This window comes from Taudactylus pleione, unplaced genomic scaffold (genome assembly GCF_031769625.1).
Source record: "Taudactylus pleione unplaced genomic scaffold, aTauple2 ptg000203l, whole genome shotgun sequence".
In the NCBI taxonomy this organism is placed as follows: Eukaryota; Metazoa; Chordata; class Amphibia; order Anura; family Myobatrachidae; genus Taudactylus; species Taudactylus pleione.
The window spans coordinates 11,804,538-11,826,129 of NW_028284605.1; the positions used below are offsets into that span (position 1 = coordinate 11,804,538).

General features: G+C 44.7%; 1 protein-coding gene across 1 annotated transcript in view; it reads left to right on the forward strand.

Annotated features, from left to right (window-relative positions):
- Nucleotides 1-21,592, forward strand: part of HIP1 (huntingtin interacting protein 1) — a 200,502-nt gene that overhangs the window by 83,911 nt on the left and 94,999 nt on the right. The window contains exons 5-7 of the mRNA XM_088477791.1: nt 9,286-9,567; nt 16,901-17,071; nt 19,448-19,611. Of these exons, the coding sequence (XP_088333917.1) occupies nt 9,286-9,567; nt 16,901-17,071; nt 19,448-19,611 (617 nt within the window). The remainder of the gene's footprint in view (nt 1-9,285; nt 9,568-16,900; nt 17,072-19,447; nt 19,612-21,592) is intronic.

Sequence of the window (21,592 nt, forward strand, 5' to 3'; positions counted from 1 at the left end):
AAATCTGACACTGTGTCCCACATTATAACGTTCGTTATAAAAGCTTCAGCTATTCCAGGAAACTGTCATATGCAGCAGACGGCTCCAGACACTGATTGGTCAATGTTATCGGATATTTGCTAATCAGAGTCATGGAAGCCTCTAATTCAGGGGTGGTGAACCTCTTTTCTGCCGAGAGCCATTTTGATATATATAACATTAGTTGCAGGCCGGTGCAGGGCACGCCGCCACCGTGTGATGTGACACGAGGACGGGGCCACATTCGCCAGTGATTACAGCAATGCCTGGAGCATCCTGAGGATGCTCCAGGCATGGGGAAAGGAGGATGGGGAAAGAGGGGGTTGCTTCATTGTAAACCCAACTGAGAGTTGGTGGACTGCAATATATAGAGGACTTAGGAATAGGGGCGTATCGCATTGTATAGTGGACTGCAGTTGAACAATACCCTGCATTACCAGTGTAATAATAATTGCAGCATGCTTGCAAGGCATACTAAAAATAAGCAACCCAGCATCTTAGACATGGCACCCTTGGTTTAGAAGACATCTACAATATATAGCTGCTTCTGAGGGTACAGTGTTTGCCCTTTAATTAAAAGTTCTTGTGGTTAACCAGCTGGGAGCCAAGCTATAGGCTGCTTGATTGGTTTCTGATACCTGCATAGACACATAAATCGCAACGGTGCAATAAAAGATTAAATAGCCATAATAGCAATTAGGACATATGAAACAGGACTTTGCTGTCTCCTGCAGAGATGACCTTTCAAGAGAACACCTTTTAATAATTATAAATATAGACTCAGGGCTTTGTCTCCATGAGTGAACGAGATGAAGCTGAGAAATGCTGTGCAGGAAAGTTCCATGGCCGACTGCAAGGTGCAGAGAATGAGCTGTGCTGGAACTAAGGAGTGGTGCTTCCTGTCTGCCGCGGGAAAGCCTCACATTGCATTCTAAAAATAAACTCCTGAGCAGAAGCGTCCACAACTCCTGTCAGGCTCTTAACTGCGAATTTGGGAGAAAAAAAATAAAAACATCCTATTAGTGACAGAACTGCGTTACTTCTAATTTACCACATCTCATCCCCCAAATTCTGTACATATTATTTGCTATCCGGTCTTATATTTATAAAAAAAAAAAAAAAGACTCTAAAAAAGTTTGCAGGAGGTCTCCATTTTGCTTGGCTAGAAGCACTTAATTGATCTTTGTACAGTTGCTGCTAGTTAGGAAAATCCCGCAAGGGCAGCTTTATGTATAATGCCACTTTCTCAGGCCGCCCCTCTTACAGGAATTCTGCTGTAAAACTTATTGCACTAACTAATGGGATGGGAGAGAGTTGTCAGCAGCAAATGGGCTCTAATATGGAATGGTAACCTTTTTGGTCCATTGAGGAACTTCAATCACTATTTAGATACAGTTGGATTTATTCAGGTTTGTAAATGCACTTTGCTGTTTGTTTTCCCTGCCAAATGCATCATTGCACTCTATGCAGCATACCAACTCACAGTACTGTATGTATACTGACCAAATCACATTTCACACTTATGACTTCTTGCCTGAAGGGGTAGTAGAAGGGGACATGTAGAGAGGGCCGAAATATAGTAAGGACATGTTCACGCAAAATGCATTTGGTGCTGACTGAGTACAAAGCACACGCGTGTGCATCTGTTTGGAAGTGGATCATTTGCAGGTGCTGGAACTCTTGTGCAAGTTGCATTCCGATGATGACACTATTAGTGGCTGCATCTGATTGGCTGAATGCTAATATACTCATAACAATGCTACTGCAATCTGTTTGCAGGGTGAAATGATGGATCATTTTGCTGTAATAAAGCATGTTTCCTAGTTGGCTTGTAAAAGGGGACGCTACTAATATGTTTATTATAGTGTATATTATTGTGTACTACTTTGCAACTTTATTACCTATGACTTACAATGTCTTACACTGTCCAGCCATGTCCTGTATTGCATATGCATTGTGTACTGATTCTGAAGCAATATTTGCTATCACTGTGAAGCCACACCTACTAACGTATTCCGAGCACATTTGCTCCTATTGTCCCCTGGAGTAAGGAGGCGCATTTTGCAAGGCATACAGAGTTGGGTTCATGTCGCCTTTGGACAGCTCTGCATAGGCAGAGGTAGCAAAAATGTGGGAATTTTTTTATGAACATCTAACATTTGCAATATGATAAAACTTGCATCCAAGTCAGCGTAGGCTTTAAGTGTGTTCCAGTTCTCACTGACATGGGAGCGGCTGCAATCTAATGATTGTGGTAGGAGCGACCCTCATAGAAGGGGGACATGGGGAGAGATGTAACTAATACCCCTTTTACACCAGAGCAAAAACCTGGGTTTTTGCTGAGTCTACCTGGGTCGCAGCTCAGTGTAAAAGGGTCCCTGAAAAATAACCCGGGTCAAGTGACCCAGCAATCCAACCCAGGTAGCTACCAGGGTTTGACCCAGGATGGACCTGGGTAATGGTGCAGTGTAAATGCCGCAACCCAGGTTATCCAACCTGGGTCATGCCTAAAATGAGCTGATGGGTGGTTGTGGAGCAGTCACCTCCCACTTTTTATGACCTCATAAGTTTAGCAGGGCAGACCCAGGTTCAGTGTGAACGGGGCTGACCTAAGAATAACCCAGATCAATGATGCTGTGTAATACCTCTTTTCCACCAAAAACCCAGGTCCGACCTGGGTTTTTGGACATGGTTCCAACCCTGGTCAGACCCAGGTCAGACCCATTTACACTGCACCTTTCATCTGGGTTACTCCCAGGTCAGCCCTGTTCACACTGAACTCAGGTCTGCCCTGCTAAACCTGTGAGGTCATTAAAAGTGGGAGGTGACTGCTCCACAGCCACCAATCAGCTCATTTTAGGCATGATCCAGGTCAGATAACCCGGGTTGCACCGTTTACACTGCACCATTACCCGGGTCCATCCTGGGTCCAACCCTGGTAGCTACCTGGGTTGGATTGCAGGGTCACTTGACCCAGGTTATTTTTCAGGGACCCATTTACACTGAGCTGCGACCTGGGTAGACCCAGCAAAAACCCAGGTTTTTGCTCTGGTGTAAAAGGGGTATAAGTGGTGTCTGACCTGGGTCTGACCTTGGTTGGAACCATGTCTGAAAACCCAGGTAGGACCCGGGTTTTTGGTGGAAAAGAGGTATAAGTAGTTGGCTGTGTAGAAAGGTGTACAACCTATTTAAGCTGGCCACACACAAGTGCCAGTATTGGTAATAAAATTGTTCAATATAACCACATTTATTGGATATTAAAGGTGTGTGGGGGGGACCAAATCCGGGAGGTTATTTTGTGTACGCCTTCTCGGAAAAAAAAAAAAATTCTATGCGTGGCCCATACTTGCCAACTCTCCCTGACTGTCAGGGAGACTCCCTGAAATAGTAGCAATCTCTCTGACTCCATGAAGAGTCTAGCAACCACCCTGATTGCACCTCATGAAGCTGTTATATATAAAAAACAGAGATACATACATTCAATTGGGATCATTAGAATCATTTCCCTGCATTGGTTATAAGGCACAATGATCCCTATGGCTACATGCATTGCCTGAAAGGCATCAGTGTGTTTTCATCAACATGTAGATATTACTAATTGCTTTGGGGCTCATTTACATTTGGTTGAAATTCAGTTTTAATGCACCCCTCTCAGATGTAGCAGTACATGTACCACCGCGCTCATAGGAGTTGCTTTCCCAATATCTCCTAAATGCTTCTTTCAAAAGTAGGCAAGTATGACACGGTCCCAGCCCCTACAACAAGCCCTGGCACTATTAATTAGCACCTTCCCCTCACGCACGTGCACATACACACCTTCTTGGCTCTACTGTTTCCAGTGATGCCTTAAAATCTGGTCAGTAGAGGACTATTAATGCAATCTAGACTACAGTGGTGCTTAAAAGTTTGTGAACACTTCAGAATTTTTTATACTTCTGCTGAAATTTGGCCCAAAACTACCTCAGATTTTCACACAAGTCCTAAAAGTAGATAAAGAGAACCAAATCAAACAAATGAGACAAAAAAAATAGACATGCTCATTTTTTTGAGGAAAATGATCCAATATCACATATCTGTGAGTGGCAAAAGTATGTGAGCAGATATTTTGAAGCTGAAATTAGAGTCAGGTATTTTCAATCTATGGGCTGACAATCAGGTGTGAGTGGACAACTGAAACAGGGATCTATCAAAGTCTGATGTCCACAACACGTTTGTGGAAGTTTATCATGTCACGAACAAAGGAGATTTCTGAGGACACCACCAAGCAACAGTCAGACAGATTGTGTACAAATGGAGGAAATTCCAGACCATTGTTACTCTCCCCAGGAGTGGTCGACCAACAAAGATCACGCAGAGAGCAAGGCATCTAATGGATTGCAAGGTCGCAAAGGAACCCAAGATAAACTCTAAACAACTGAAGGCCTTTCTCACATTAGTCATACTTGCCGACAATCGGCTCCCTCCTTCCGGGAGGGAGCTGATTGTTGGCTAACAGCGAGGGGCGTGTCCGGACAATTATGTCACATTGGGGGCGGGGCTACATGTTCATGTCATTGTGGCCACGCCCCCTTTTCACAATGCCATTATTTTTGGCATTGTGAAGCAGGGGGTGGGGCCACGATGACGTCATTCAGCGTGAATCACGTCACTGGTTCCCCTGCTGCAGGGATTTCTAGTTTATTCTGGGGGGAAGTCGAGAGGGTTGGTGGATGCTGGGAGGCTTGCCTGCCTTTCCGGGGGGACGGGAGCGTCGCCCGTTATTTGGTAGGCTCTCGCGCCAAATCGGGAGGGTAGGCATGTTAATGTTCACGAGTCCACCATCAGGAGGACACTGGACACCAATGGTGTGCATGGCAGAATTGTAAGGAGAAAGCCGCTGCTCTCCAAAAAGAACATTGCTGCCCATCTGTAGTTTGCTATAGATCACCTGGACAAGCCAGAAGACTATTGAAAATTGTTTTGTGGACAGGTGAGTCCAAAATAGAGCTTTTTAGTTTAAATGAGAAGAGTATGTTTGGAGAAAGGAGAACACTGCATTCCAGCCAGTGGCGGATCCAGTGGGAGGGGGGGGGGCGATTGGAGCGATCGCCCCCCCTGGAACTGTTTGTTCGACCATTATCATCTCTCTACTCTGCATCATTAAGTTCAGAGGAGAGAGATGATAATGGCTGGGCTGTGCTGTGATCAGAGCTCCCAGCGTCTCCCAGTCAGGGGGATGTGTCAGTGACAGGCTGTCACCTGACCCGGGAGCCTGGGAGGAAGCTATCACAGCCGGCTCCTCACACCGTGATCAGCTGTGTGGTCTAAATAGACCACACGCTGATCACTGCTAAAAAAAAAAAACTTACGTCTGTCCAGGGACCGAAGATCTGGGCTTCGGGGATGTCCTCCCTCCAGTCAGCTGGTCCCCCAGCTCCTGCACTGTGACCCTGGTCAGCTGCTGCATTAAACAGCTGACTGGGTCACAGTGCAGGATGGAAGAGCAGCTGACCGAAGCCCGGAGGGAGAACATCACCGGAGCAGCGGAGGTAAGTGAAAGCGGGGGGGGGGGGGCAGGGGGATTGCCTCGCTGGGGGGGAGGGGGGTTGCCACGAGGGGGGGCGGAAATAATCATTAACTCGCCCCCCCTAATACAATAGTCTAGACCCGCCCCTGATTCAAGCGTAAAACATTCATGCCCTCTGTGGAACACAGTGGTGGTGGTATCATGGTTTGGGCCTGTTTTGCTGCATCTGGCCCAGGACGACTTGCTATCATTGATGGGACAATGAATTCTGAATTATACCAGAATATTCTAAAGGAAAATGTCAGGACATCTGCCCATGAGCTGCATCTCAAGAGAACTTGCAGCAAGACAACGACCCAAAGCACACAAGTAATTTGACCAAAGAATGGTTGAAGAATAATAATTTAAAAGTTTTGGAATGGCCAAGTCAAAGTCCTGATCTTAACCACTTACCTGGTACGGTCGCATCAGATGTGACCACACCTGGCTAGGCTATCCCTGACATGGTCGCATCTGATGCGACCAGTCAGAAACGCCCACTGGGCGGCTGCGGGAAGATAATCTTCCAGCAACCGCCTATATCAGAGGGACCTCCCGGATCCTCTGCACTCGCAACCTCCCGCTGTATGTAGGAATGGGGTACAATTCCTCCAAGCCGATGTTCAGGACTAATCAACAATTACCGGAAATGTTTAGAAGCAGTTATTGCTGCACAAGGGGGTCATACCAGATACTGAAAGCAAAGGTTCACATACTTTTTCCACTCACAAAAAATGAGCACGTCTAATTTTGTTGTCTCATTTGTTTGATTTGGTTCTCTTTATCTACTTTTAGGACTTTTGTGAAAATATGAGGTAGTTTTAGGCCAAATTTCAGCAGAAATATAGAGAAATCTGAAGGGTTCACAAACTTTCAAGCACCACTGTATTTGGCCCAGTTGTTGGAGTTTGTCTAATTTAGCCACCCTTGTGGCTTGGAAACTGATCCAGTGAATTTCCTCTCTTTCCAAGCTATAACTTTGACCCTTAAGTTGCCAGTATCATGAGTTACATGCACAAATATTTATGTAGACCTCTGACTAATATTATAAGAACGTTGTGTCTGTCTGTTCCAAGTTGGCTCAAAAACTACTGTACCGATTTTCATGGAGATTGCATCATTTTGTAGTGGAAACTTCTAGAACTAACCTGCACTTTGACAGGGCCCCTATGCCAAGCAATACAACTAGAACACCTTAGTAGTTACTATTCATCATGTAGCTCCATTGGTGCCCCATTAATTAGGTATCCGACTCGCCGAGAGTTGCAGTGGCAGGTACCAAACTACCATCTGTAGATGGTGCTAGTTCCTGCAATTAAGCTAAAAAAACATTAGAAAGTTTTTGAGTTTGAAGAATGTAGAACCCCATACTAGTGTTTAGGATGACTGCGATATCTCCAGCATTTACATTTATAGGAAATGGGTTCCATTACTTCATTCCTACAAAAGTAGGTGAATAATAAGGAATGATGAATAAACCCCATTCATCAGAAGGTGGGGTGTTGGGGTTTTATATATTTATTGAAAAGATGACTGATTTATGCTAAGCAGCATGTATGGGAAGTGGTGTTTTTCTTCTGCAGGCCTCACTCCTGTCCCAACTGGAGAAAAATATGGTTGGAGCTCTCTAACGCCAGCTTTCTTCCTGTATGTCAGTGCTATTTACTGGCTGGCGGGGAGATGTACTAAGCTTTGGAAAGTGATAAAGTGGAGAGTGATAAACTACCAGCCACTCAGCTCCTATCTGTCATATTACAGGTTGTGTTTGAAAAATGACAGGAGCTGATTGGTTGGTAGTTTATCACGCTCAAATTTCAGAGCCTAGTACATCTGAGCCTGAGAGAGCTAAGGAGAGAGAGTTGGGGGAGAAGCTATATTACATATTGGCTACGTTTTAAAATACAGTTCGTAGAGTCAAAAAGTATTTCTTTTAGAACATATTAAAAAACAGTAATCTTTTCAATAACCTCACACATTTAGAGAACACAGTGGTGGTTTTACAGAGGCCTGCGGTGCATTACCTTCAGTGGCATAACTAGGGTCTTTGGCACCCTGGGCAAGATGAAAATGGTGCCCCCCCAAACTGGGTGCGCGCACTGAAGAGGCATGTGCCAAAAATGGTCGTGGCCACTGAAAATGGGGGCATGTCAACATGTTACGCCACCGTTTCTCATCACACTGGGAACTTCCTTTCCATTCCATATGCATCTTAATGCCCCCAGTTGTAGTCCCCCTTCTGCAATGCCCCTACTAGTAGTGCCCCGTATGCAATGTCCACTGTAGTAATCTCCCTTATGCAATGCCCCCTGTAATAGTGCGCTTTATGCAGTGCTGCCAGTAGTAGGGCCCTTATGCTATGCCCACTGTAGTAGTGCCCCTTACGAAATGCCCCCCTGTAGTAGTGCCCCTTTACAGCGCCCCCAGTAGTAGTGTCCATTATGCTGTTCCCCCAGTACTAGTGCCCCTATGCAATGTCCCCAGTATTAGTGCTCTTTATGCAGTGCCCCCAGTAGCAGTGCCCCTTATGCAATTCCACCTGTAGTAGTGCCCATTATGCAGTGCCCCAGAAGTGCCCCTTATACAGTACCCACAGTAGTAGTCCCCTAAAAGACACACACAACACTATATTTACCTGAATCCCTGCTCCTGCGCCCGTCGCCGTCCTACTGTGCCTCCCGCTTGGCACTATGGCGTCTCTCCCTTCACCCACTGCGGGAGCTGGAAGGTGAAGCTCAGGAGTGAGCTCCAGCCTTCGGCTGCCTCTACAGGGAAATAGCTGCAGGGCACCTGCTGGCAGCAAAATCTCAGCGGGCGCCCGGCAAAATCTCAGGGCTGGCTGCTCCCGGGCATCCACCACCATCAGCCGGTCGCGTGTCTGCGGTCAACCGGTTGATCGCGATGGATTTCTTGTACACCACACCAGACCGCACTGACCTGGCCGGTGGCTGGGGACGCCCCCGACCTGCCGGGTCAGACTCGGTGCCCAGAGCACGTGCCCCGCTTGACACCCCCCGGCCTGGATACGCCACTGATTCCCTTTCAGTGCATTCCGTGTTGTATTTCCTTTGTTTTCGATCTGCTATCACACCATAGATGCATGTTCATCTTTTGAAGGACATTGCGGCCAGGGTCCTTGAGTCAGAAATGGTGACAACAGTGCACAATAGCTTGCACCAGATTCCAAAGCAAATGTGAATCCAATGTATCTCACTTCTGAGGAGATACTCAAACATTACGAAGTGTCACACACTGGACCCGTTACCTGACGTGGCACTGATGCTTTTTGGACTTAAGTACCCCCGCGGGTCCCCGAAGACATCCCTGAGTCTGGTGCATGCCAATCAGTCGGGTGATTGGCATGTCTCTGGGAATCGGGATCATCCCTCACATCAGCAATGCATGGGCGTTGCCATCTTGATTCTCGTTAGCTGACTCTCTGCTCACCAAAGAGGAGCCTCTTAAGGATCAGCTGACCAAGGAGCCTATCAGGGCCTAGGGTGACCTATTTAAGGAAGTCCCATTGAGCAGACCACTGCCAGAGCAGTTTCACTCCTGTGACTTGCTACTGGTTTGTGGGCGCTATTTCCTAGTGTGTTCCGGTTCCTAGACCTGTACCTTGATCTGTTCCTGCACTTCAGTCTGCAAAGACCAGCAGCAGCAGTAGATCTGTTCCTGCACTTCAGTCTGCAAAGACTAGCAGTAGATCTGTTCCTGCACTTCAGTCTGCAAAGACTAGCAGTAGATCTGTTCCTGCACTTCTGTCTGCAAAGACTAGCAGTAGATCTGTTCCTGCACTTCGGTCTGCAAAGACTAGCAGTAGATTTGTTCCTGCACTTCAGTCTGCAAAGACTAGCAGTAGATCTGTTCCTGCACTTCAGTCTGCAAAAACCAGCAGCAGCAGTAGATCTGTTCCTGCGCTTCAGTCTGCAAAGACTAGCAGTAGATCTGTTCCTGCACTTCAGTCTGCAAAGACTAGCAGTAGATCTGTTCCTGCACTTCAGTCTGTAAATACCAGCATTAGTTCTGTTTCTGAATTTACTGTCTACAAATACCAACATTCATTCCACGCAGTGCACTTCAGTCTGTCAGTACCATCATCCACTCTATGCCGTGCACTTGAGTCTGCAAATACCAGCTTTCATTCCACGCAGTACACTTCAGTCTCTCAGTACCATCATTCATGCTACGCAGTTCACTTCATCCTGCAAATAGCATTCATTCTATGCTGTGCATTTCAGTCTGTCAGTACCATCATCCATTCTACGCAGTGCACCTCAGTCTGCAAATATTAGCATCCTACCTGGCACGAAGCAGTTCAAAAGTTGATCTAATTCCTCCGGCTCAAGTCTACAAACATGTTCACTGTACAATCATCAATAGATCCCGATTCACATTTGTAGCTTACATTTTGCTGCTCTCATTCAACTTTTGTGTAGTTTTCCATTCGCATTAGAATGTGTAATTTTAAATATTTTTACTTTTAAACACTGTTTAAACAATATTTTTAAATAATAAAAAAGTTCATGGTACACAATTGTTGCCTTCGGTAAAGCACAACAGCTGCTAATCTAGTGTTATTTCTGTGTCCTTACCAATCTGTTTGCATTAACTGTTCTCATAAAGATCATGTAGGTATATAAAATATATTTAATTAGATAATAAAGCCCAGTTAGTTTTTTCTGAATTTTAATGTCTAATCCTTAGCTGATAATATAAATTATTCAATCTTGTTTAACATGGCCTGGGCACTTTATCTAGAATAGATTAATATGTATTTTATGACTAAAGCTTTGACCTAGATGTGTCTCAACAGGCTGGAGACATAGCTTTATCCCAAGGTTATGGTACATACACAAATGTAGGGATTGAGGAGTCTATTAGGTTTTGACGGCCAGACTGACCTGTGATAACTGCATTTTGTATAGATAGACTGTACTATCATTCAAGTTGTTCTCTAGGGATCTGTAAGTACAAGAATAAAAGGATTTAAAATGTATTGAATCGTTATAGTAACAGTTGTAAGAAACGGTAGCTTGATATCTAAGGGGTCTATTTACTAAGCAGTGTTAGGAGAAGTGAAAAGTGATAAGGTGCCAGCCAATCACAGGCTGTGTTTGAAAAATGACAGTTGGGAGCTGATTGGCTAGCAGCTTATCACTTTTCACTCTTCACTTTTCACTTCTCCTAACACTGTTTAGTAAATAGACCCCTAAATATTAATGTTCTAAAGGAGAATCTGGTTAGGTGCGGGAGCAGATAGGATTATTACTCATGGCTTTCCCAGCTATGTTTATAGTAATTTGTATCCAGACGACTAGCAAAGTGTGTGTGTCTATGACTTACCCATTTTAATGTGCACGCCAACTTTATGGTTTTTGGTCATAAAATAAAATCAGTCTGTGCCTATATTTGTTCCAGATTGGCCAATGCTTTGGAAAATACGTATGGTGGAAACGGTGAACAAGTCCATGCACTTTCCACTTTGAATCCATTTCTTTTATGAATTTCAAATTTTCTACTTTTCTATTAAAACACTACTTGGTTTTGCCGCATTAATGTTTTAAACATACTTGCCGACTTTCTAGCTACCTCCTCCGGGAGACTCGTCACAGCAGGGGGCATGGCGGCGTGATCGCATCATTGTGGCCCTGCCCCCTGTTATACAGCAACGATATTACAGGCATTGTAAACTGATGGCGAGGCTACATTATGCGATTCAACACAAATCACTTTATTGCCCCCACAGACTGCCTACTTTTGCCCAATAAGTGGGCGACTGCGTGAGGGTGTGATCAGCTATGGGAGGGGGCAGGGAGTCGGTGCCAGCAGGTGGCGGCTGGCTCCCGGAGATTTGTCTACTCTTCCAGGCGGCCGGGAGTGCCACTCTACTTTCAGGAGCCTCCCGGCCGTTCCTGGAGAGTAGACAAGTATGGTGTTAAATAGTCTCATGTTATTTGTCATAAGATGAATGCAAAATCAGAACTGTCTTTCTAACAAGTCACTTTGTGTAAATGAAGCTTTATTTATCATATTGGCTGAAACATGAAGTGCGCTTTTCAGTAGAATTGAAACATGAAAGAGTAAAATGTGTCTTGCTAAAACTATACAGTTTACTATAAGAAAATAGTTGGAACAAGCAGAGTAACATTTATTTACTGAGTGGGTGGGTATATAGTAATAACATTACTTCTCCCCTGTCTGCACCAAGGCCCTGATTCAGAGCCGCTCGCTGCTGCTGCCCGCACGTTGGGATTGTGGGCGTATATTTTTTATTTATTTTTTTTATCTCCAGCCGCTTGCAAAGCTGTGGGAGACCACCCACAGCTTGCGCAGTGCCTAAACATCGGGCCGCTTGCGAGCGGCTCTGAATCAGGGCCCAAGTGTTATTGATATACTGTATTTGTGACACAGGGCCTGATTCAGGATTGCACGCTATGCCAATATTTACGCAGTTGGCTGATGATTTTATTACAGTGCATGCGTCGTACATGTGTCCCGATGCTTCTGCAATCTTGCTCGCATAGAGGATTTAGACGCAGAGTGAATGACAGTTATGGACCATTTGCGGGTAGTAACAGAGGGGTGGGTAGAGAAATGCAGGCATGTTGCAACCATTTTATAGGAGTGTTAGATCCAGTGACTGCGTCTTTGTCAACCATTCTGAGTAGCCATAGTGTTACTCAGGAGGCTGATGATCGACTGATCTGTAACCGATGTTGTGTCTTTGGGCCTGATTCAGCATGGCTCAAAATTCTGCTAATATGCACGCAATGCAGTTGCTAATATCAGCGGTGATATGCAAATAATTGCATTCACATTGCGATCGCAGCCTAACATAAGGATGCCCACTTCCCCTTATACATATCCGTATACTTTAGCAACATAGCGAAATAGTCTGTAACATCGAGTAATATCGGACCCATTCGCACAGTTAAGGCAGATCAGACCTCACTCAGGAACTGCTAACATCAGCGCACGCCATGAGGCCTCAGGCTGCGTATGGTGTCGCAGTGGCTAATTTATGCACGCCCATGCAACGGTGTTCAAACGCACTGGTACGTTGGCGTTCGGCCGACCCCCCCCCCCCCCCCCCGTTGCCACCCACAAACGGCACTTCCTGTCAATCACTCTGTGATGGGTCTGCGTCGCCACTGCGATCGCAGTTCCGATTGCAGCAGTTGGTTTGCGCACCTACACTGTGATGCATACGCATGCGCAGTGCAAAACAATCTGCCGATTGCGTGCATATTAACTGCGTTCCTTGCTGAATCAGGTCCTTTGTACGCAGATGCTACAATTTTTTATGCAGATGCTTGGATTTGCAAAGCCTCAAGTGGGTATCTGCTGGTGGCTGCGACTTTTGCATATATTCGCATAGCAACTGCCTAAAAATGTGCAGTCCCAACAGGATTAGCTTACAGCTCTGAATCAAGCCCACAAGTCCTGCATCAACAGGACTACCCCAACATAACATCTATAGCTATGCAGCCAGCGTCATATAAAGAGGTGCACCGCTAACAAAAGACATAGGGGAGGATTTACGAAGCAGCGGCTTCTACAAGCCACTGCTTCCGGGCGGGTATGGACCCCCTTTTTTAAAACGGCACCTGACGTCAGTGTATAGCATGCGGCGCTTTACACTGACTCCGGGTACCGTTTTAAATAAGGAGCTTCAACCCGCTGGGAAGCAGTGGCTTGTAGAAGCCGCTGCTTCGTAAATCCTCCCCATAGCATTGTATGAAAACGGAAGGGTAATATTCTACAATATATGCAAAGACACCATAACAGCATGATATTTAACGTTTGGTAAGTAGATTGGATTTTGTATCTGCACAAACGTGAAGAATTGTTTAAGATGTTTTTTGGGGAATTATCTGTAATTTTACGGTTATTGAGACAATTTATTTTCTACCTTATATCTTTTTTGATACTTTCCCAAATGAATGTTTATTTTATCTTGCGATATAGGCGATTTTGTGCATGCATCTATGCAGATAAAGTGCTATACTGTGATGCACTTACAGAGATGCTCAAAATGTTTTGAAGGCCCTAAAAATGTTTGCGGTGCAATTGTGATTTTTTTATTTTTTGTGGATGGTTTGATTTGGGTAAAACTGCCACGGCGCAGCTGGCAGTTAAAGCAAAAGATGTTAAAATAAATGATTATGGGGATCATTTATCAACAGAGACGGATTAAGGGGGGAAGCAGCAGGGGCTGTCACCCCGGTCCCCCACACAGAGTGGCCCGCACACAGGGTCGATGTGACCCTGCCGAGAACAGGTGTCCAGCGGCGGTGGAGGCTCAGCAGCAGTCAGTGCTTCTGCATGCAGCGCAGAGTGGCTCCTGAGTCCCCTCATCAGCGTCACGTGACACTTGTCCGTGATGTTGAGGAGGGGACTCAGGAGCAGCTCTGCCGGGACTTCAGGAGAGTCATCAGCACCCAGGATGGAGCAGCAGGCTCAGTGCGGCTTGGAGGGAGGGGGGGGAGGCTCCGTGTGGGGCATTATAAGGGGGAAAGGGAGTAGACTTCATGTGGCTTGGGGGGGGGGCTAGGCTCCGTGTGGGAATATCCGGGTGGGGGGGGTAGGCTTGTGTGGCCTGGAGGGGGCCCCTGCAACTTAGTTGCCCTGGGGGCCCCACAAGCCTTAATCCGGCCCTGTTTATCAATGAGTTTTATCATATGCAACAAGTTTTAAAATTTGTTGCGCATGATGGTGTTCCAGCCAATCAGCACCTAAAGGTGCGTATCCACTAGCAGACTGTGAACCGATTAAACGTTTACGACATTGTAATCGTGCAGTCGTTTCACAGTCTGTGCTGTGTCTACACTGAACGATCAGTCGCTCAGTGTAGGCACCCTCCCTCATCCCCGAACATGGCCAATCTGTCGTTATCGGCAGATTGACCAGCATGTTTGGGCGATGATAGATGACAAACACGACCAGCGGGAGTGCATATCGCTGGCCGTTTTCGACGTTAAACCGCCCGATTTGTGCCCGATTAAAAACGATAGAACGATAATGATGTCGTTATCGTTCAATCGCTCTGTTTAATCGGGTAGTGGATACCTGCTTTTACTGTCACAATATAACATTTTATATAGAGAAACTTGCGCTTCAACTCAATAGTGCGACACCCAATACGCTGAGGTGGTCACACACCTCAAAAAGTCATATGTATAATAAAAGTACTTGCGATTGTGCGCACCCTCCGGGGTGTGATGACCTTTGGATGAGAATAACAAAGTATACATTTTCTATCATTCTTTCCCTTTTAAATCCACTTCTTATTTCTTATAGAGTTAGTTAAAACAGGGTAAATATTTCCCACTGAGTTCTCTGCCTTTGTTGTAAATATTCACTCCTATAGGTTTATTTGTAGTGTTATTGACTTCCTCTCCTCCGTATAGATATATAAACAAGGCGATAAAGTATAGTGGGCCCCATTTACTAACGAAATATAACCCCTTTAGTGCTCGCCAAAGGGGTTATACCATCTCCCTGTATTTAGTAAACAGCGGTAATCTTAGATTGTTTGTACAGCATCGTTATACTAAACGAAAATTGCCGCTGGTATTTGTGTTCGTTTGTAAATGGGGCCCGTAGTGAAGTATTGTTTATTTATTCACAACAACATTCATTAAAATGATATCAATAAAATTGCCACCAAAATAGCAGAAAAAGCAGCGTGCCAGATTGTGTGGGGTGCTACTGTTACACACCCAAATTCGCATGTGTAAAGCTTAACCAGCTACCTTCCGGGTATAGGTGTTGGAACACTCCTGGTCCTGTGTAATATCAACAGCCCCCTGGTCCTGTGCAATATCAACAGGGAAATGAAACAGACTTGAGACTTGACAGGCGGATAACTCAGTGGGAAATATTTACCCTGTTTTAACTAACTCTATAAGAAATAAGAAGTGGATTTTCAAAGGGAAAGAATGATAGAAAATATATACTTTGTTATTCTCATCCAAAGGTCATCACACTCCGGAGGGTGCGCACAATCGCAAGCTCCTAACTGTCATCTATTTGAAAAATGACAGTTGGGAGCTGATTGGCTTGAGCACCTTTTATCATACACAACGAGTTTTAAAACTCCTTGCGTATAATAATACTGAATTGATTAATAGACCAATAAATGATGTTATCTGGTGTTTGTGCTGATTTGACTAATTCTTATGGTACTGTAACATGTTAAAAGTTTGAGTTTGCTGTCAAAAAATGTTATGCGGTGTTGCCATGTATAATGGAAAGGAACAAAACTACTACAACATTCATATTTTGCCAAATTTCTCAAATGCTAAAGGTTGGAGAATGTTGTGCAAATTTTCGGTCTGGTTCAAGAACCGCATTAAAACAAATTGGAACATCTCTATCAGTAAATGGCCCTGAACTAACTAGTAAATAAGCAATAACTTTCTAGAGCAGAGGTTCCCAAACTTGGGGCCTGATATAGCAGCGGATGCAATACAGATATTTACGCAGCTCAAGCGATTATTTGCCATTGCACATTCGTGTAAGGCGCATTGTGATTGCTTTGCGATTACGTACATACAGAGGCTCCATTTGTAAAGCGAGTGTCATGGTGGCAGCATTTGGGGGAGGTAACGGGGGTGGTTAGGTAAACGCAGGAGTGTCTGACCATAAATTAACCATTGCAGTCGCAGCATGAGATCTCTGCCTGCGAGGAGAGCTGCAGTGTTTGCGGCTGGTCAGGTTTGCCGTAAATGCTGCTTGACTGCCCGAAGTGTATCAATGGGACCGATGTTTATACAGGAGTGCGACATTGGACGGATATGAGAAGGCAGCAGTGGCAGACCCTCCAACATGACCCATTCTATTAGGTACAAAATGCTCTGCTCCTGGACTTAATTTATGATTGCAGCCACCTGTGCTGAAACACCTGTCTCATCAATTACCTAGTTCAACACAGGTGTCTGCAAGCATTAATTAGTGGGGAAATCCAGGAGCAGAGCATTTTGAACCTGATGGGAGGGGTCATGTTGGAGGGTAGGCAGTGTTTGTCTCTATGCCGGCTGTGCTTAGGCAGGCATTACCATATTTTCGCAGATGAGTTCCGTGCGAAATCGCAGTTGCGATCGCATTAGCGTCCTCTGCTGAATCAGGCCATTGGTTCTGAGGGGGAACCCTAACAGACCATGCTTGACCACAGGTGACTTAATTAGTACCTCAGTCAATTTGATTTAACCACCTCTGCTCAACCATGGATATCTCTAAAACCTGAACTGTTGCGGTGCCTTGAGGACTGCTTTTGGGAACGTCTATTCTAGAGTGTTAAATGGATCTTATGATGCTTTCGACCTCACAACCCAGGAACCATTGGCTGAGCTGGGTAATCCATTTCATGTGCTCATTTCATGGAGACGAAATCTTATCTGCAATTGATTTTGTGCTGATCGAAAGGCTATGTCAGATTTCAAACCTGTCCTATAGAGAATTTACACCAGTAAAAAGCTTTTCTGCGCTGACCTCTGTGAAGCACAGGTCAGTGAGCTCTTACAGACCTGATTACTACATAATCGTCGGAACGTTACAATGCAAACGGTCACATGGCAGCTCTGAGTAATGACTGTCCATCTGGTACTGTAGTCACTTTCACTTTTACAGGGATTTTAATTCGGCGGTTGATAGTCAGCAGCTGTAAAATTGATGCAGAGATGACCTTTGTGTGCTAAGAGCTGAACTCTAAGCTAGATCCAGCCATAGTTGCCTACTTGTGAAAAAGCATTTCAGGGAGATTGTGAAAGTAACATCTATGAGTGTGGTGGTAAAGTGGGCGTGTACTGCTGTGCCTGAGAGACGTGTCATAAAACTGACTTACATCCAAATGTAAATGACCCCCAAAGCAGTTAATAAGATCTATTTGTTGATGAAAACACACTGATACTTTCAGTTTTACAAGGGGTTCCTTATAAGAGGCCAAGAGAAACCTTATATGAAAATGCATGTAGCCATGGGGATCATTGTGCCTTATAACCAATGCAGGGAAATGGTACTGATGATCCTATTTGAATGTACAGTATATAGCTCCGATTTATTTTGTTCCCAAAGTATATAACAGCTACATAATTGGGGTAAGGTGCAATCAGCGAGATTGGTAGGTTCTTCAGGGAGTCAGGGAGATTGCTCCTGTTTCAGGGAGTCTCCTGGAGAATGAGGGAGAGTTGGCAAGTATGGACCCAGGTCATCATCCAGTCTCCCTTCCCTCCCTCCCTGTGTAATATTGAATAGCCTAGGCATAATGATTTTTGTCCTATCAAAGGTGATTTTTAGAATATCAAAATGTACAGATTTGTGGTAGCAATATGTTCACGTGTTTCCCAGGAATGGCTGAATATCAGCCACACAGAGCTGTTTATTTCCATTGTCCTTCAGACACAACGCAGTGCTGAGATGACACATATTGCATCATCATGGCCCCATTCTCCATAGCTCAATGATGTCATTCACGTCATCACGTCTGCAGTGATACAATTCATAGTCCTCGCCCACCATTATGCAGCTGAGGTAGGCTCATAGGAAGGAATTGTCATCATCTAGTCACCCCCTCCCCCTCCCCCCACTTCACTAGAAATCATAGCGGGATCTGGGAGGATAGACTTCTGTCTCGAAATGTGTGAGCCTCCCAGGAATTTCAGCAGAGTCGTCAAGTATGAATACAGTAGAGCAGTGTTTCCCAACTTGGGTCCCCTAGGCACACTAACTGTCCAGGTATTAAAGATAGCCATACTTGAGCACAGGTGAATTAATTAGTTCCTCCTCTATGTGATTTACCCATCTGTGTTCAAGGCAAGCATGGATATCCTTAAAACATGGACTGTTGGTGTGCCTTGAGGACCAGGATTGGGGAACACTGTAAGAGAGTAGTTCAATAATTAATTAGTAGTGCATTATCAAATCTAGTATTACTATGAACTTGTGATTTCTTAACATCTTTGGCCTATTTACTTACTGACAAATACAGAGGGGAATGCGTTTTCCTGTCAGTGGCTGCTGCTCGTCATTCTGTATGGTAGCCATGGTCCTCTATGTGGGTTACATAAGTTCACTGTTCATGAACGCCATTAAATTGCTTAGAATAATGGTAATGTAGCATAACTGAAACTTCACAGAAAATGTGGAGATGTAGGGTTCATTTTTCGTTTTTACTTCGAAATCACTTTGGGGAATCCGAATAGAACATAGTCTTGGCTCAGGTCTGCTGTAACGAATCTCGGTTTAGGATTGCATGCAAACAGGTCAAAATGACATGATTTTATCTGTTTTATTAATTTCTAGCAATCTTAAAGAAATCCAAAACCAAATCCTAACCAAAACACTTGAGGATGGGTTTGCCAAAACCAAAACTGGATGACGAATTAGACCCAAAACAAACCACGGGGTCTGTGCAAATCTCTACTAAACACATAGCGATTCATGCCTGCCATCAGTGACCGTTATCTGCTGCTGCTTTTCCACTTTATTTTCCAAATGTAACAACCTGGGTAAAATGAATTATATGGCATCAAAGTGACAAACAGATATTTTTATAACATAAGTGCACTATGCACACAGAATATGTTTATAGCTTGTTGATTATCGGTAGCAGCTTTTTCACTCTTGGTTACCTTAGGATGTGCCTTTAGTTCACTCTTATAGACAGTAAAGAGGCCCAAACCTTTGCTTTTGTTGCTCATTATTTATTATATATGCTTGGAAAACACAGAAATTGAGCCACTAAGGAGACAACTTGGGTCAGGATGGCATTAAGCGAAATCTCACATGACGTTTGGAGATCCAGCATTGTGGCGGTTCAGGAACAGCTGTAATGCTGAGTGTCACCGTTACCGGTTCGTGCTCTGTCTGTTGTGTTCCTTCCAGGCAGTCTCTCACCCTGTTGTTATGTTTCCTCTTTCAGGCTGTGAGTATAAACAAAGCTATCAACACTCAAGAAGCAGCTGTCAAAGAAAAACATGCAAGAAATATCCTTAGAAAAGCTACAAGCAGGAGACGCTGGAGTCCGCAGCTAAATGTGTTCTGTGCAAGTGTGTGGGAGGAAGGGACACAATTGCTGCTGAATGGGCTTTTACAGCAGGCAATGTGGCATTGTCACCGTGCTATATGTTCAAGGCGGGGGTGGTAAAGGAATACCAAATGGTGTAGCACATTAGGATTTCTGTCCCCACAGGGCAGAGCTGGCAGCCTATTAGGTTATTCTTAGTAATAAAATTAATATTTTACTTATTTATAGAACATGCTACTTTAAAAGAACAGCAGTGAAGCCTGAACATGCCAGAGGCACCAGCATATCTTCAGATGTGTTGTATGTTCTCATTTTGGGGGAGATGTACTAAGCTTTGGAGAGATATAAAGTAGAGAGAAATAAAGTACCAACCAATCAGCGGGGCGTGTTATAGGCTGTGCTGAAAAATGACAGTTAGGAGCTGATAGGTTGGCACTATCTCTCCCCAAGGCTTAGTACATGCGCCCCTTTTTTATTAAATGTTATTTTAACTTTTGTTTTTTTTCTTGTTAACCCATATAGCAGGGCAAGGTAATGTTACATTAGCATTCCACTAAATCTAAGATACAAGTAGTTTAAACAAAACCTCTTATAACATTTTATCTGTATATGTAACATTAACGGTTAATAGAACAATCAGAAAAACACTCCCACCATTCAGGCCACAGTGTATGAGCTGGGTGGAGTTTGTATGAACTCTTCCCCCGTCTCAACAGGTATCGCGGTCCTATACGTAACTTTTTTTCTGTATATAGCGGAATATATTATTTGCCCCATAATCTACAATTTAATGGGTTTGAATGTAATCAGAAGCTTTTATGTGTTAAGCAATAAACATTATAGGTTAATGGTGTTTTAATAGGGTTAAAAATTTCTGATTTACGCTGACAGGGCTGAGCAGGCGGAATAATTTTTTTCTTTTTCTTGGCAAAACCTATCTATTCTGTTTCCTCTCCATCACTTCTGATTGCCAGTGCGCTTTTCTGGCTGTAATCAGAGGTCTTCCTATAGGAAGCAACAACGTGTATCCCTACCCATGTGCATGCTATTGTGTTTCTGCTGTTTATCATGCAGTATCAGCAATGCGTTGACTTTAAGGTAAAGACTGTATGCTGCCATCTGTGGCTTCTAACCCCTAATACTAACTGCTCAATGCAAGTCATTCCTTCTGAAAATGCACGGTCCATTTTGCCAACTGCATCTTTTAGGGTATGTGATCGTGAAGTTATATAGCCACCTGTGATACATTGTTTTATGCTGTACACAGGGGCGTAGTTAGACCTATGGGGGCCCATAGCAAAATTTCTATGCGCCTCACGCGACGGTGGGTGGGGTTGGTGGGGCTGATAGCAGTGTCTCTTCTCACTGATGCCTGTGAGGAGAGTTGTATGAAAGTAGGGACAGGGCTCTTCTCATACAACACAGGCCACAGTGCTTAATGCTCCTCTGCAGCCAACTGCTTCCTAGTCACATGCTGAAGTGTGCTTGTGACTTAGAAGCAGTTTGCATGAGGGTTCATCAGCGCTACGGGCTCCTGTCAGACTTATTAGCCCTGTCGCTCCTCTATACAATACTCTTCCACCAAAACTGGGTGCAGGGGGACGGCGGGCCCCGTAGGCACTGCAGGCCCCATAACAACTGCACCCATGGTTGATATACACACTTGGGGTTGTGATGTATAAAACCTTTGAGAGAAAAATTGGAGACGTTATCTAGCTCAGTCTATTGTTGAGAGATCAGCAGCAGCACTTTGTGCTGTCTCTGGAGCCAGCGGGAACTAGCACCCACCGCGGTTCTCACAGGTGATCCGTTAACCAAAACGGATGTGCACCATATACACCGGATCCTGCTACAGCCACAAGGGCTGCTATCTTCACTATACCACCACTGCTTAGGTGCCCAAGCAACCTAATATCCGCACAGCAAGTACAGGCCACTACAACGTCCAGCATCCTCTGTATGCTCCAGGCTGTGTTACTGCAACTCCACTGCTGTACTACTGC